At 40.5% G+C, this 17,365-nt stretch overlaps 1 protein-coding gene across 3 annotated transcripts; it reads right to left on the reverse strand.

Annotated features, from left to right (window-relative positions):
* Positions 1-154: 154 nt before the first annotated feature.
* On the reverse strand, positions 155-13,008 carry ddx4 (DEAD (Asp-Glu-Ala-Asp) box polypeptide 4). Of its 3 annotated transcripts, none has more exons than XM_035775439.2 (24): positions 12,870-13,008; positions 11,359-11,393; positions 11,168-11,183; positions 10,351-10,410; positions 10,224-10,274; positions 10,091-10,138; positions 9,834-9,857; positions 9,513-9,563; positions 9,328-9,366; positions 9,132-9,152; positions 8,650-8,700; positions 7,947-7,979; positions 6,539-6,574; positions 6,397-6,441; positions 5,854-5,999; positions 5,427-5,579; positions 2,891-3,045; positions 2,555-2,684; positions 2,259-2,425; positions 1,920-2,065; positions 1,704-1,803; positions 1,321-1,591; positions 897-1,004; positions 155-792 (listed from the first exon to the last, which is right to left on the reverse strand). In XM_035775439.2, the coding sequence occupies exons 2-24, from the start codon at positions 11,374-11,376 to the stop codon at positions 712-714; spliced, it is 1,950 nt and encodes a 649-aa protein (XP_035631332.1). In that variant the 5' UTR covers positions 11,377-11,393; positions 12,870-13,008; the 3' UTR covers positions 155-711. The 3 variants fall into 3 exon arrangements, with proteins under 3 accessions (XP_035631332.1, XP_035631333.1, XP_052381107.1); XM_035775440.2 differs by lacking the exon at positions 12,870-13,008 and adding an exon at positions 12,717-12,749; XM_052525147.1 differs by lacking the exon at positions 9,132-9,152.
* Positions 13,009-17,365: the final 4,357 nt, after the last annotated feature.

Raw genomic sequence — 17,365 nt, forward strand, 5'->3', positions numbered from 1 at the left:
TTTTACAAGTGAAACATAACGCAAAGCTTTAATCGCCAATAGCGGAAACAAAATAAACAAGCCAGACAAATTATCCAAGACATTCTTTGTTATGAATAAAATGGGACTTCATCCATATTTCAAATGTCTGCATGAATTAATCATGTAAATCAAATGTAATGACTAATTTTGCCTGGCACAAAATGCCATGAATATTTTATACAACATAAGCACTCTTGTACATCAGTTACAACAAGCGATCCAAAACTTGGGTCAACTCAGACTGGTTAACAGAACCACAGTTAGGTCTAAACGCAGAATCCTTACAGAAATACAACGCTTTACAGGTATTATTTGGGGACAGACACGTTACTCAATAGTTCAGTTCAAAACACACTAGGGTGTAAATGGCACATTTTCAACGAGGTAAAACATTTGGTTGAAAAAGGAAAATAATAAGTCCAAGTGATGCGTCACAATTCAAACCACAAGAACCAGTAGCACTAATAATAGCTAGAACATTCATTGGTGAAGTTTCACCTCAAGCACACAGATTTTAACCAGTGGTTGACATTAATGGGTTTTCCCATATCCAGGACCACGCACATTTCCAGAAATATCAAGCAGTGCAAAATTATTTTCTTTAAAACAAAATAACACTAAAAGAAAAAGTTAAATCAAACCAAAACATGACTTGAAAACAGAAACTAAAAGAAATGTAGATGTGCATAATCACTCCCAATCGTCGTCGTCTGCGCCACTGCTCAGGGCAGCAGCTAGATGACTTGCCCCATCTCTCTGGAAAGAGCCACCCTGTGGTCAAGAGATGAACCATGTGTCAACGAGAACACTAAACATGTAGCCACTAAACGTGTTCAATGGAAAACAACAGCACTCAACCTATTCCAGATCCATACCTTCCTGCTATCAGTAGAGGCAAAGGTTCTGCCACCTGGGTTGAACCCTGTGGTGCCATGAGCACTGAAGGCAGCTTCCTCCAGCCATTTGGGCACCTCCTGCTGGGCCTGTGAAAAGTAATTGCAGTGAGAATACATTTTTATTTTATTTCAAAGTCAGCTTTGACTTACTTGCTAGCAGGCCTTAAAGCTGGAATCCTTAACGGTGAAACTTCCCGACCGTTTAGGATTTTACAACAAAGTAACTGCAAACACATTGTCCCCTCTCAGACAACATTGCACGCACACTAGAACAGCAGAATATATACTTCATTTTATCTAAAACACTTTCATCCACAAAACAATAACAAAGGTGTTGGGACGGACAGTGGCGCTGATCCATCTTTAAAGGTTGCTTTTGACCAGAGAGTGTGAAATCACTTACCCCAGACAGGACTTTGACCAGGGAGCGTGCCAGGTTGCTGTCAGCCTGCGGGTCAAAGAAACACACAGCTCTCCCGGTGTTCCCACAGCGACCTGTTCTCCCGATGCGGTGGACGTACTCATCAATGTTGTTGGGGAGGTCAAAGTTGACTATGTGTTGGACATCCTTGATGTCCAGTCCGCGGGCAGCAACAGAGGTGGCCACCAGGACAGGACACCTTCCTGAGCGGAAGTCGCCGAGCGCCTGTTCACGCTCCCTCTGCTCACGGTCACTGATAACACAACACGTCATACAACTGGACAAAGACTAACAAGACATAAGGTAATCTGGGGCCCAACTATAGCAATGACTATTGGGTAAATCACTTGAAGACAGTCCCTTACCCGTGAATACTAGTAGTATTAACCTTCTCCTGACACAGGAACGTTGCTATAAAGTCAGCCTGCCTCTTGGTTTCCACAAAGACCATTGTGCGTTCAGACCCTGCGAAGGCAGAATATGCCCGTCAACATGAAAAGACAATTTGATGTACTGGAAAGTGGTTGAAGCGTTTGCATGACAGGTGCCCGACAGTCATACAACGAGGTGCTGATGGGTACCTGTAGTCTTCAGGACCTCCAGTAGTTGGTCTCTTTTGGAGAACTTGGTCACCTGAACCACGACCTGCTCCACATCACTGCAGGCTCCACCCACCACACCCACAGCAAGGAACAGATAGTCCTTCTTCAGGAAGTCAGCAGCCAGTCTTAACACCACAGGACAACAAGGCATCAGGGGCCCACCCATTTCATTTAAAAACACACAACTACCATTTAGAAATCATGCAATGATTTGTTTCTACTGCATTATCCTTTACATTAGCTGCACAAATATTTAAACATTTGTTTTAAAAATCATTGTTTATCTCAGTTATCTGTGGCGGAGTGTGGGAGACAGACTTTTGGATGTCCTCGGGGTAGGTAGCGCTGAACATAAGGGTCTGGCGGTGCTCTTTAGCTGGCATGCCTGGGGACCCCACCAGCTTGCGCATCGCAGGCTCAAAGCCCATGTCCAGCATCCTGTCAGCCTCGTCCAGCACCAGGTAACGCAGCTTGCTCAAGCCAATCTGGGGAAGTAGACAGAAGAGGCCGTATATCCGTTTGCTAAAAAGGACTATGTTCACAGATAGCTTCACCCGGCTGCCAACTACAAGGTTTGATTAAAAAAAGTGTTTTGTTATTGAAGCACAGATTACCTTTCCTCTTCCAATAATGTCCATCAGTCTTCCTGGAGTCCCACAGAGCACATTGCAGCCCTTCAGTATCTCGCGAATGGTGTAACCGGTGCTTATGCCACCGTAAACTACCACTGGACGCACACAAGTTCTACAAAAGACAGTAGGGGAAAAGTATCCGGAATCAGTGTCCATTGGATCCCCCCCCCCCAACAATTTACCTTATAATTTGTTCTTATTATGGAAAAAGTTAATTGCATCCAGCGCCATTTCCACCATTACTATTGAAAAGTGCAGGTGGGGTGAAAGGGGTTGAACATACTGCCTTTCGAATATGCAGTGAACATAACTTCATACCCATGGGCAAACTTCCTGGCTTCCATGTAGATCTGGTTGATCAGCTCCCTGGTTGGGGCCACTATAATAACCTCTGGCTCCTGGATCTCGCTGAACTGACTAGCTGCCACGCCGTCCACCATCAGCTGCTGCAGGATGGGCAGTAGGAATGCAGCCTGGGGGACGACAAACGTTAAGATACTTTGTCTACCCACAGGCTTACCAGACCTACCAACCCTGTCCAACTTTTTAGAGTACCAGACACGCACAGCAAATTGAAGATTCAACTCGCAAATCTAATGTAAAGGCATTTTTAGAAGCATTGCCTCTATTGCTAATAACAGACATTCATTCTTCATCGTGCAGTCTTCTAAACTCCCGACTCCATTTAACCTATTTGGGACTGGGGGCAGTATTAAGTAGCTTGGATAGAAAGGTGCCCAGAGTAAACTACCTGCTACTCAGGCCCAAAAGCTAGAATATGCATATAATTAGTAGATTTGGATATAAAACTCTGAAGTTTCTAAATCTGTTTGAATAATGTCTGAGTATAACGGAACTCATGGCAGGCAAAAACCAGAGGAAAAAACATCCAACCAGGAAGTGGGAAATCCGAGGTTTGTAGTTTTTCAAGTCATTGCCTATCAAATATAAGGTGTCTAAGGGGTCATACTGCACTTCCTAAGGCTTCCACTAGATGTCAGTCTTTAGAACCTTGTTTCAGACTTCAACTGTGAAGGGGAGAGAAAGAGCCCCGTTTCAACCAGGTGTCTTGCAGAGTGCCATGAGCTGATCATGCGCGCTCCGGTGAGAGATAGCTGCGTTCCATTGCATTTCTAAAGACAAAAGGAATTCTCCGGTTGGAACATTGAAGATTTATGTTAATAACATCCTAAAGATTGATTCTATACATAGTTTGACATGTTTCTACGAACTGTAATATAACTTTTGACAAGGTCTGAACAAGTGATTGCGATTTATGCATTTGAATTACTGGGCTAAACACGCAAACAAAAAGGAGGTATTAGGACATAAATGGACTTTAAAGAACAAAACAAACATTTATTGCAGAACTGGGATTCCTGGGAGTGCATTCAGATCAAGATCAAAGGTATGTGAATATTTATAACGCTATTTCTGACAACCTCTCCTTGGAAAATGGCTGGATTTTGTGATTAGCGCTGACCAAAAAAATCGCACGGTGTGTTTTCGCCGTAAAGCCATTTTGAAATCTGACACAGCGGTTGCATTAAGAAGTTTCTATATATCCATGTTTAACACTTGTATCTTTTATCAATGTTTATTATGAGTATTTCTGTAATTTGAGGTGGCTGTCCGCACTTTCACCAGATGTTTGTTTGAGACAATGCATTTCTGATCATAACATACCAATTTCATGTGAGGTTTTTGGACATATATTAACTTTATCGAACAAAACACATTTATTGTGTAACATCAAGTCCTGTGAGTGCCATCTGATGAATATCAACAGTTAGTGATTAATTTAATAGCTATTTCTGATTGTGAACCCTCTCCTTGGCTGGAAAATGGCTGTATGGTTTTCTGTGACTAGGTGCTGACCTAACAATCGTTTGATGTGCTTTCGCCGTAAAGCCTATTTGAAATCGTACTGTGGCTGGATTTACAAGAAGTTTCTTTAAAATGGTGTAAAATAGTTTGAGGAATTTTAATTATGGGATTTCTGTTTTAAATTTGGTGCCCTGCAATTTCACTGGCTGTTGTCGAGGTGGGACGCTACCATCCCACATATCCCAGAGAAGTTAATGCCAAAACGTTTATATTTAATTATACTTGGGTCATGCTTTTTGTGACATTGATCATAATTAGTCTCAGGTTGCGTGATCCTCGTAACATTAAGTGGAAAATAAAACTAATGGGACCCAGAATTAAATGTATATCACATGCACTAAAAAAATAACTGATCGCATTTGTGCATTTTATTTCTTTCACTAGCAAATGCGAGTGAACTGCTGACACTTTAAAGCCCACTGAAAGTCCATCTTATGTTCGCTTGAAACAATTAGTGTTTACTTTCCCACAACATAGTCGAAAAAGGGATTTGTTCATGTTTTTACAGACAGCTGACAGTCGGCAAACTCAGCATCACAACAAACAGGAGGGGCAGACACGATGCAGCTACGTCGAATAATGATGTATTCATCTCCTTGTCCGTTGACAAACTCTGTACATGTCTGTTGCAGCTCGAGTCAGGATGTTAGATATACTCAGTAGATTTGTTTATTATTATTATTGTTTTTATTCAGGCCCTATTAACTTCTGCATAATTTTAACTCTGATCTCGTACATGGACAGAGAACCGAGTAGTTGGTACACAAAATGTGTGCATGTTAGCAGGTCTTGCTTACACATGGCGGCCAATACAAGCGCTGTAGATTTATACCAGAATAGGTTAACCTGGGTGACGGAGAGGGCATACAACCAGAGCTCCATTTCACATGAGTATTTGAACTACAAGAAAAAGGCGCTTAAGACTGCTTGCTAAATAGGGAATTTCAGTTCTACAGGGGCAACTTACCGTTTTCCCAGATCCAGTCTGGGCACAGGCCATGAGGTCCCGGCCAGCAGCGATGATGGGAATGCCATGCTTCTGTACTGGGGTGGGCTTCTTATAGCCAGACTTACTGACGTTCCTGTTCAGAGATTCACACAGGGCAGCCTCTTCAAAACCCTGAGGATAATAGGTTAGTCAGTCTCAAAATCACAGCAACATTGCAATTTACCAATACAACAACCAGTATACAACAATCGATCCGTTTATTTATTTGACAATCCAGCATTTATGTTGCAAGTGCAACTCTGGGGCCATCCCAACATCTTAACCGTTTCCTTGTTCTTTCCAACAAAGCAACCAATATTGTGGAAGTCCATTCAGTTGTGAAGGTAAGGAGATTAATAAAATAACCCATTAACACTAAGAACACAGCCACCAGTAAGGCACTCACCATGATTGCCTTTGGCGGATTGCTGCCGCTGACATCGACCAAGATGTCATCGTACTTATCAAAGTTGATGCCCGACTCATAATGAGCAAAAATAGACGACTCCTTCTCACAGAGGGCTTCGGGCACATAGGTCACCTTTGGGGGACCTGGTGGTAGAGTGAAGTTATGAGAACGTGATAACCGTCTGAAGTATTTAATTATAGAATCCACTGAAAGAACATCTCGGATGCAACTTTCTACAACTGAATGTTGTTAAGAGAAGAGCAGCAGCCTTCTTGTCGTCGATGTTGAAACAAAACCCAAGTAGTTGTAGTACCACTCAGAGGATGTTTAATTACATGAATAAGTTACATGGAACAAAAACAATATGCAATGGTTCCCTTTAAGTATTGTTTAGAAAAACATGGAAGTTTTAGTCTTCTGATACATCAGGGGTCCTAAACTGGGGGGGGCGCAGGCCTGGTTTTATTAGCCCCCCAGCTGAATCTAGTTGATGATCACTGGTATACATAGTCAAACAAAACACGTGTATAACATACAAACCTGGATTGCCACCATCTCCACCACCATCCCCATCCATGGTTGAGCCTAAATAGGCGAAAATCTCACATAAGACATTTTCAAATGTAAACGTATTCAACATCAAGTCAAGGAAATTAATTAGTAAAAAATGAAAACATGGAACCTTTAGAGAAAACTTCTTCATCTCGTCCACGATAACCTGGAATAAGACATGGGAAGTTTCACAATAAGGCTTGCTGTGAATCAATCTCGTAAATGCAAGGCCAATTAATATGGCTCTAAAAATCAATGCAAAAATAACTGATGGAATAATAGAATCCAGACCAAAACAGAACGCAACAATATGAAACAAAGTAATGACCTTAATGTAATGAACTACACCGAACAAAAATAAACCCAACATGTAATGTGTTGGCCCCATGTTTAATGAGCTGAAAATTCAGAAATGTTCCATATGCACAAAATAATTTCTCAAATTATGCACAAACTGGTTTACATCCCTTTGTGAGCATTTCTCCCTCTGCCAAAATATGCCACACCTGTCAGATGGATGATCAACCAGCTGATTAAACAGCATAATCATTACACAGGTGCATATTGTGCTGGGGACAATAAAAAGACTAAAATGTGTTGTCACAACACAATGCCACAGATGTCTCAAGTTGAGGGAGTGTGCAATTGGCATACTGACTGCAGTTATGTCCACCAGAACTGTTGACAAATAATGAAATGTTCATTTCTCCACCATATGCCATCTCCATCATTTTAGAGAATATGGCAGTACGTCCAACCAGCCTCACAACCGCAGACCAAGTGAAACCATGCCAGCCCAGGACCTGCACATCACCATGCGGACTGTGATGACATTTCTGTAATGAAGCCCTTAGGTGGACAAACTATTTGATTGCTGGACCTGGCGCCCCAGTGGCTTGTTCTGGGTCCCAAGTGGGTGGGCCGATGCCCCATGTGAAATCCATAGGTTAGGCCCAAATTAATTTCCTTAAGAACTAACTCTGTAAAATCATTGAAATTGTTATGTTACATAATATTTGTTCAGTATAAAATGTATTAAAAATGTGTTTGCTAAAGTTAGAGGAAATGAACAGAATGAGTCAGTGATTTGCATTTCCTGCAACTTTCTGAAGAAGCAACAAGAATTCCCCGTCTGTGCGGTGCACACATCTATCACCGCGTAGCCGTTAGTGATGCTAATGAATTATTATTATTATTAATAAGTAATTTGTATCGATGCTAATGAAAAGTCTTCTGGTAGATGGAAAGGCTTTCTTAACTACAAAGTAGCCTTTGCTTACCTGGCATATGATTTTAATCAAGCCAGTGAGTTTTTATTTGGCAAACTCTATATGTGCATTACAAAAACAGTTCCTCTTGCTAAGTGCACACTGGAATTGAAGGGTAATTATACCCAAAAATAAACATCAAATTTGTCCTAGACATCCTGATGTGGTTTAGGCCTTAGATCAAATTTAGTAGTTTGAGTGAGAGAACTGAAGGGGAAAACTGAGAACAGAAATTGGGGAAAATATAAATGTATAGGGCCCCAAAATTACCTCCTCCGCCAAATCCTCCTCCATCACCACCACCTGAAACAAACCATAGTTAGCAACAACTTTCCCTCAAGCATTTCAACTGATTTAAAGTATGAAGAAAATAAAGACATGACAACCCTGAATATTTTTGGAGTGCCATGTCAGCAACACCCCCACACTGCTCAAATCATAGGCAAATACACTTTTTGCCTAATGTTGGTAAAAGGCTGCCTCAGAAGGAATGGTAGGTAATACAGTTAACTTGGCTGCTCTTCAGTAGCCAACTAGAAACAAGTTTAAATGTACAAACAGGGGATAAGGTTGGGTAGGAGGGGAATCCCAGAGTAATCTTTCTCAGGAAGTTGAAGCAGTTTTCCCCCCTGCAGCTGCCATTTCCTGAAACCGAGTCTTCAATAATATCAAACAATGCAGCCAACAAATAAATCTGGTTTGATCCTAAATTAAATTGGCAAAATCCTACAATGTACCAACTAGAAGCCCATTATATGGCTGTTTCTCACACCAGCATACTTGCACCTCAAATTGCGTGCATGGTACGCCAAATGCACACAGGTTGGCAGGTCTGAAAATATTTTTGCATTGCCATCAACTAGGCATCTTTGAATGATACTCACTGGTAAAAGACTGAGGCTAGATTTTTATGATAGAAATCATATATTTTAAGGAATACTTTAGAATTTCCTTAAGTGAGGTGCTGATTTACCTGACCGGAAGCCTCCCCTGCCACCTCTGCCTCCCTGGCTACCTCCAAACCCTGAAAAGTGAAAGATTTGATCAAAAAAAGAGCCATAAAAAACAGCATGATACATTTCATTAGCGTACCACCATTTCAATAATGAGAACTAGAACTTAGTCTAGACCACCATCCACAAAAATGTTAACATTACATATTTTAGCAGACACGTATTCAGAGCAATTAGGTTTAAGTGCCTTGCTCAAGGGTACATAGATTTTTTCCCCCCCTGGTCGGCTCTGGGATTTGAACCAGCAACCTTTAACTGGCCCAACGCTTTTAACTGATAATCTACCTGACCTTTTTAATCACTGATATCGGACAAGAGCATGTTAAATTTATTTGAATGCAAAAAGACATGCAGAAACACTTGGGAGGACAACGAGAGCGTTCAAACTGAGCCAACAATAACTACACTTTCTTGCATTTAGAGAATATGAAAATCAACATACCACCATCATTGCCATCATCCCCTGTCAAAGTAGATTTCACAAAACCCATGTGTAAAACATTACATCCAACAGCTAGACGGATAAGACCATATTCAAGAAACACTTCAAAATCAGGGGCATAATGTTTATTAAGAATGCTCATCAAGAAAAATTACAATGTGGGGCATGAGAACTAGAGGATAAGAATAGCTCTTACCATTTCGGATGCCTCCTCCCCTTGATCCTCTGCCGCCCCCTGTTGAGACAACAATTTGAAGCATTTAGGGACACAAAAATCACAATTAAGAGTCATGCAATTACCCATCGTTCCAGAAAGTTAATTGTCCAGAAAATATTATTTTTTTCTAATTTGTTTATTTCAGAAGGAACCACAAGTCTCACCTCTGCCTCTTCCCCTGAAGCCTCCATCACTGTTCCAGGAGCTGTCTTTATCTGTACAGAACAGATCCAATTCAAAGAAGAGCAATGTTAATACAATTCGAGGTATGATTTAATAAAGTCATGCCGAAGACATTTGAAGACCCTCAAAATGCTTGCGGCACCAGCATAATACATTTTGGAACTCTGAAACGTATCAAATACCTTGAACAGTATTATGCCTCTATTCTATTTTAGTACCATCCACATGAATTGATCACAGTGTGACAATTTGCTCAACTGCAGTCTTGAGCTGCAATATAAGTTAACAAGTCAGTCACTTACCTTCATTCCCATTCTCACCAGCTCCTGTTGACAAAGGGCAATATACTTCAAAAATAATAATTACCTGTAAAATAATTATTTCCAAGATGCCTTAGGCATACATCTTGAGTAAATAATAATAATATAATAATAATATAATAATAAATAATAATAATAATATATATATATTATATATATATCTTGAGTAAATACTCAATTTTACACAGCAATAATTACATCAAATATAAAGTATTTAAAATAATTCTGAGACTATGCACCTGAAGAGAAACTCTTGAAGTCTCCACCACCTCCCCTGGACCCTCGGCCTGTAAGTAAAAATTGCAAGAATTTCAAGTCAGTAGAGTAATAACTCAGACCAGTGATAAGAACCATTTATTTTAAATAACTTGCCTCTGCCACCACCAAAGCCACCACCTCCACTGTTCCAGGAGCTGACTTTATCTGAAGAGATCACAAATCTTAACATTGTTTCAATTCTTGCAAGTTACCTAATGGATATAAAAAGGCACAATCCTACCAGTCGGTCTCCCAAAACTGGAACTTTGGCCACCACTGGTCCACGAGCTCATTCCACTTTCTACAAAAACACATGCAAGCTCAGCCATTAAGCCTTTGTTACATCCTGTGATTATTTTGTTTAAAGGCTTTCCCAACACCCGTGAAAAATCAATATATCACTAGCCACTTTAAACAATGCTACCTAATATAATGTTTACATACCCTACATTATTCATACGTATATACTGTACTCTATATCATCGACTGCATCCTTATGTAATACATGTATCACTAGCCACTTTGTTTACATGCTCATCTCATATGTATATACTGTACTCGATAGCATCTACTGTATCTTGCCTATGCTGCTCTGTACCATCACTCATTCATATATCTTTAATTTTTATTTTACCTTTATTTAACCAGGCAAGTCAGTTAAGAACAAATTCTTATTTTCAATGACGGCCTAGGAACAGTGGGTTAACTGCCTGTTCAGGGGCAGAACGACAGATTTGTACCTTGTCAGCTCGGGGGTTTGAACTCGCAACCTTCCGGTTACTAGTCCAATGCTCAAACCCTGCCGCCCCATCTTTTTGTACATATTCTTTATCCCCTTACACTGTGTATAAGACAGTAGTTTTGGAATCGTTAGTTATATTACTTGTTGGTTATTACTGCATTGTCGGAACTAGAAGCACAAGCATTTCGCTACACTTGCATTAACATCTGCTAACCATGTGTATGTGACAAATAAAATTTGATTTGGCTATTACAGAAAACATGCCCATTTTGCCAAGGGAATCCAGCTAGTCCACATACAAATTACATGAACCTACCATTACTTGTGGTAACCTGCAAAGTAAAATAAAAAATGTTTTTAAAAAAAATGAATGTTGCATATGCTGATTTAAGCCAATATTACACATATATTGTCACTACTTGGTGTGAAATGTAAGCTTTGGTTCACAAATGACTCCACTAATATGTAAAGCATTACAGCTCAAATGACCTGTTTACAGTAATTTACCTCATCCCAGTTGTCCATGATCTACAAATGTGGTTCTGAAATCAAGAAAAGCCAAAAGTCAATTAACTGCACCTGGTTATCCATTACCTAGCTTGCTACATTTTAGGATGCGTTGGTAAATTAAATTTCACAGAACTCCGATAAAAACAGCCTACCCAGCTCTGCTAGGGCGTGTAAAATGGTCAGAGTGAAGGTTTCTCTCAATTGTGTCTGGAAGTAGCTTAGCAAGCTAGCTAACTTTAGCCAGTTAACTTTCTTGACTGCAGTTGTGAGGTCCGAACGCTCGGATCAATCCCTCATCCAGTGTGCGCTCTGAACCAGTCTCTCTGAACGGTCCTAGAGCGAATCGCTCTGAACAAGTCGCTCTAAACCAGTCTCTCTGAACGGTCCTAGAGCGAATCGCTCTGAACAAGTCGCTCTAAACCAGTCTCTCTGAACCGTCCTAGAGCGAATCGCTCTGAACAAGTCGCTCTAAACCAGTCTCTCTGAACCGTCGCTCTGAACGCTCCGGGAGCCAAACCTCTGAATTTACAGACGCCCGGAGCGCACTCAGACACTCAATGTATAATTTAATCACATCTTTAGTAGTCAATGTTTCAGAACACGTTTCGGAGGTTCTCTAGTTAACTAGCGCTACTATAGTATTATCAATTAAAACAAGTGTGACCACTGACTAACTAGCCAACATTAGTGTACTTTGTTGGGAAAGTAGAATCAAAGCACATAATGACATTGCAAGAAATTAGCTAGCTAGGTTGTTACACAGCCACCAGAAAGTACTTATTTTTTTCCAATACTGTACAATGACAAAATGAGCCTCGGAAGATGAATAGTCAGTGATATCAGTAAATCATCTCCCATCTAGGCCGCAACGAAGTAACGCTAGTTTATAACTACTTGTCACGCCATTTGTCTGCGGTCATTAACTCACCAAGTTTACCCAACACGTGCAGCCATTGATTTCGAAATGTAAAGACAACATTAACTAGCTAGATAAGCATTTCTAACAAAGTTCAGTAATGTTGAGAGCTAGATAACATTTAAAAGTTAATTATCCAAATAACTGACTATTGTTATTTTTTTTTAAATTGCCAGTCATGTACAATATGTAGCTCGTTGGCAAGCTAATGTTACCCTAGTTAATAACTGGCTGAACAAGCAAATTAGTCTCATGCTCGTCATGTTGACTAGATAATGTTAGCTAGATAGCATTATGTAGATTTATAAATAATCTGTCAAATGTCCCAAATTGCACCAAAAATTACAATATGAATGGTTATATGTAACAAGTTTTGATAACTAAACGTTTCAGTTCGTTAAAAGTTAACACCAAAGTGGCTTCCTATGGCGCTAATTACCTAGCCAACACGAACCTAGCGGTCTTCTTGCTAACCCATAAAGATTACTAGTTAAACAGCTAATTAACTTAAAGATACGTTTTCCTTGCAATCATTACAAACATAAAAGCATTTTGATGCACTGAGGAAAAAGTACAATTGAAACCTCCGTACATTTTCGAAACGCTTTCCCGCAGCGTCTTGATGTTCTTCCACGTGGCAGAAGGTTGTGGATCGTCAAAAAGAGAGCGCGCTTGTTGGGGACGCGATAAAAACCCAGCTGGACCGCGGGAGGGAGACAAGGATGAAAGGGGGTGTTACTTTTTATTAAAACATTTTATAAAACCACTGCTCGGGATTTATTTACTTATCATTGAAAGGTCATATCAACATGAAATGTTGATTTACAAATATATATATTTTTAAATATAAAACTATAAAGCTTTCTATGGCAGAGTAAGTGAGGAGTTACTATTTAATGTGACCTCCCATCGTTCTCATTTACATGTGGCTCATCCATATTAGTAATTATTTCTCCCTGGTATTTTTTTATTGAAACGGAGGGACTGTGAAAATATCTTTGTTTCAACAACTCAGACAAAATGTGTAAACAAGAAGCGCTGTAAAATCGATGTCATCCATGTTGTGATTGGCAATTAGGGTCATTGCTCCGGTCACGTTGTGTGTTAGGTCATGTCAATCACCTGGAGGAATGTTTTGGAACGTTCAGATAGAAAAATGTAATGTAGAACAAACATGCCTCTCTAACATGTACAATAAGGAATTATGTCGGCTCTAGTGATCTAATTTATATCTGCAACATTTGAGACCATCTGGCAACTAAACATGGTTCAGAGGAAACACAATGGTCCAAAATCATCTTAATTGTTTGATTCTTGGTGATTGAGGAAATTCGGCTTGTCACCAAAAGCACTCACAAACTTCTACAGATGCACAATCGAGAGCATCCTGGCGGGCTGTATCACCGCCTGGTACGGCAACTGCTCCGCCCTCAACCGTAAGGCTCTCCAGAGGGTAGTGAGGTCTGCACAACGCATCACCGGGGGCAAACTACCTGCCCTCCAGGACACCTACACCACCCGATGTTACAGGAAGGCCATAAAGATCATCAAGGACATCAACCACCCGAACCACTGCCTGTTCACCCCGTTATCATCCAGAAGGCGAGGTCAGTACAGGTGCATCAAAGATGGGACAGAGAGACTGAAAAACAGCTTCTATCTCAAGGCCATCAGACTGTTAAACAGCCACCACTAACATTGAGTGGCTGCTGCCAACACACTGTCATTGACACTGACCCAACTCCAGCCACTTTAATAATGGGAATTGATGGGAAATGATGTAAATATATCACTAGCCACTTTAAACAATGCTACCTTATATAATGTTACTTACCCTACATTATTCATCTCATATGCATACGTATATACTGTACTCTACATCATCGACTGCATCCTTATGTAATACATGTATCACTAGCCACTTTAACTTTTTTTTTTTTTTAACTATGCCACTTTGTTTACTTTGTCTACATACTCATCTCATATGTATATACTGTACTCGATACCATCTACTGTATGCTGCTCTGTACCATCACTCATTCATATATCCTTATGTACATATTCTTTATCCCCTTACACTGTGTATAAGACAGTAGTTTTGGAATTGTTAGTTAGATTACTTGTTGGTTATCATTGCATTGTCGGAACTAGAAGCACAAGCATTTCGCTACACTCGCATTAACATCTGCTAACCATGTGTATGTGACAAATAAAATTGGATTTGATTTGAGGTCACCTCTGGGCAGAGGAGAGCTTATCCTTGAATTGGGCAAATATTTTAGTGTAACCAGTGGTGCGTTCAGCAAGACACAACGTTTTGGAATGTTCTGATAGAAGTATCAATGTAGAACAATATATGCTTGTTTGACAAAAAGACCAAGAAATCATGTTGGCTCTATTCATGGCATTTCTTTCTGCACTGGTTGGCAATTGAAGGTGGCCCTGAGTTCCTATTCCCAACTATCTTTTATTCTGTACCTAACATTATTTTTCCACCAGAGGGCAGGAGCCTCATCTGACAAAAAAAATCCCAGATTGTAGTCTTATAAGAATAACACTACAATATAGATTCATACTGTTAGATATGATCATTTAGCCTGGTCGCCAGTCTCTGTAACATTCCACTCCTTGTACTCTGTTTCATGTGCCAAAGAACCATGAATGTGAACTATTTAATTAAAGATGAATTTTAATACAATATGTAACTTTTCAGGGACAGTACTGTCATTCTCAGTGAAAGCAAGTCTAAGAAGCAGTATATCTGCTCTACGTGTGCTATTCCTATAATTCCATCTCTTAAGTTTTGTTTTTATCTTTTACATTTGGTTTTGTACACCAAATTCAAACAGCTGAAAATACATATCTTCATATCTTTTTGGTTATTGAAAAGTTATTTCACAGTGGTTAAGATGGTACAATGATTCTCTACACTATGCATTGCTTGTTTTGTCACATAAACTGAAATTAGGGGAACTAGAAATGTAGCAATCAGGAAATGATGAAGTGATTTTTGCATATTGTACCTTTAAGCAAAGAGTGGAATAAATAACAGGTGGCGTTTGTTTTGCATGGCCCAGTGCCCCTGGTGGGTGAAGATTTCACTTAAAGGAATAATCCACTCAAAACCACAAATTCTTATGATTTATGTTGTTAAATAATGCAAATATGTGAGAACAATATATGCTGTGAAATGTTTTTGCGTTTAATTGTTCTAATAAGGTAGCCTAGTGGTTAGAGCGTTGGGTAGCCTAGTGGTTAGAGTGTTGGACTAGTAATCAAAAGGTTGCAAGTTCAAATCCCTGAGCTGACAAGGTACAAATCTGTTGTTCTGCCCCTGAACAGGCAGTTAACCCACTGTTCCTAGGCTGTCATTGAAAATAAGAATTAGTTCTTAACTGACTTGCCTAGTAAAATAAAGGTAAAATAAAAAGGTAGGAAGCAACATGTGTATCATCACTATTGGCGAGTCCAGATGGGAGGAGTCTACAGTCACATGTGGCATCCCACAGTGTTGGGGCATATCCTGTTTTTCATTTATATGCTTTATCAACTTCCACTAATGTATAACATCATCTTCCACTGCTACGCTGACGATAGGTCTACATTAACACCAAACCGGACACCCTCTCTGCCCGGGCAAAACTCAGCAGCTGCCAAGAGGACATCAGGGCATGGATGACAGAGACCTTCCTCCAGTTGAACAGTAGCAAGACTGAGGCTATACTTATTGGGACACCCAAGCAGGTCATCAGTGCTGGAAACACCTGTCCTACAATCAACTGCCAGATCATTCACCTGTCCTCTGTCACCTCCAACCAAGGAGTCAAGTTTGATCCTTCTCTGTCCTTCGAAGCCCACATAAAACAAATATGTAAAACATAATTTTTCCATCTTATAAACATCGTCTGGGTCATACTGTCACTCTAGGCGCAGAGAAACTGTGAGGATTGGATTATATTGAGCTACTCTAGGCGCAGAGAAACTGTGAGGATTGAATTATATTGAGCTGCGGGGCACCGGTCTGAGGTAAAAGCAGGTTAGGTTCTTAAACCGAACAGTAATCTGCAAAAAAGGCAGTCATCCAGAAACATACATCTGTTTTCCATAAAATATATGTTTGAATTTTCAAACTAGTTTTCATTGGGAATGCAGATAAAGCTTTTTTTTTTTTATATCAAAAGCAATCACTTTTACATGTGAAAACACAGAATCCTACTCATTACTCCACATGCTAATTATGTCACTTTTGTTTCACCGTGGGCTTTGACCGGGGCACATGGCTCACACCCAGGAGGCAGCCCAGTTTCCAAAACAAATGCAATCAACTTTCCTGGTGCAAAACACGCCTACCTGTGCTCCCGGGCCAGATTAATCAAATCCTCTCACTCATCAACGGCTTTAATCTTCTCTAGGATCAACTACGGCAAAGCGCTGTTTGGGGGCCTCCCAGCCAAATCACCAAAAGATTTGATCATATTACTCCAGTGCTAGCCTCTCTACACTGGCTTCCTGTCAAAGCAAGGGCTGATTTCAAGGTTTTACTGCTAACCTACAAAGCATTACATGGACTTGCTCCTACCTATCTCTCTGATTTGGTCATGCCGTACATACCTACACGTACGCTACGGTCACAAGACGCAGGCCTCCTAATTGTCCATAGAATTTCTAAGCAAACAGCTGGAGGCAGGGCTTTCTCCTATAGAGCTCCATTTTTATGGAACGGTCTGCCTACCCATGTCAGAGACGCAAACTCGGTCTCAACCTTTAAGTCTTTACTGAAGACTCATCTCTTCAGTGGGTCATATGATTGAGTGTAGTCTGGCCCAGGAGTGGGAAGGTGTTCCCCTCTTTCCACTGGGATTCTCTGCCTCTAACCCTATTACAGGGGCTGAGTCACTGGCTTACTGGGGCTCTCTCATGCCATCCCTGGAAGGGGTGCGTCACCTGAGTGGGTTGATTCACTGATGTGGTCATCCTGTCTGGGTTGGCGCCCCCCCTTGGGTTGTGCCATGGCGGAGATCTTTGTGAGCTATACTCAGCCTTGTCTCAGGATGGTAAGTTGGTGGTTGAAGATATCCCTCTAGTGGT

This window comes from Oncorhynchus keta, chromosome 9 (genome assembly GCF_023373465.1).
Source record: "Oncorhynchus keta strain PuntledgeMale-10-30-2019 chromosome 9, Oket_V2, whole genome shotgun sequence".
Classification (NCBI taxonomy): Eukaryota; Metazoa; Chordata; class Actinopteri; order Salmoniformes; family Salmonidae; genus Oncorhynchus; species Oncorhynchus keta.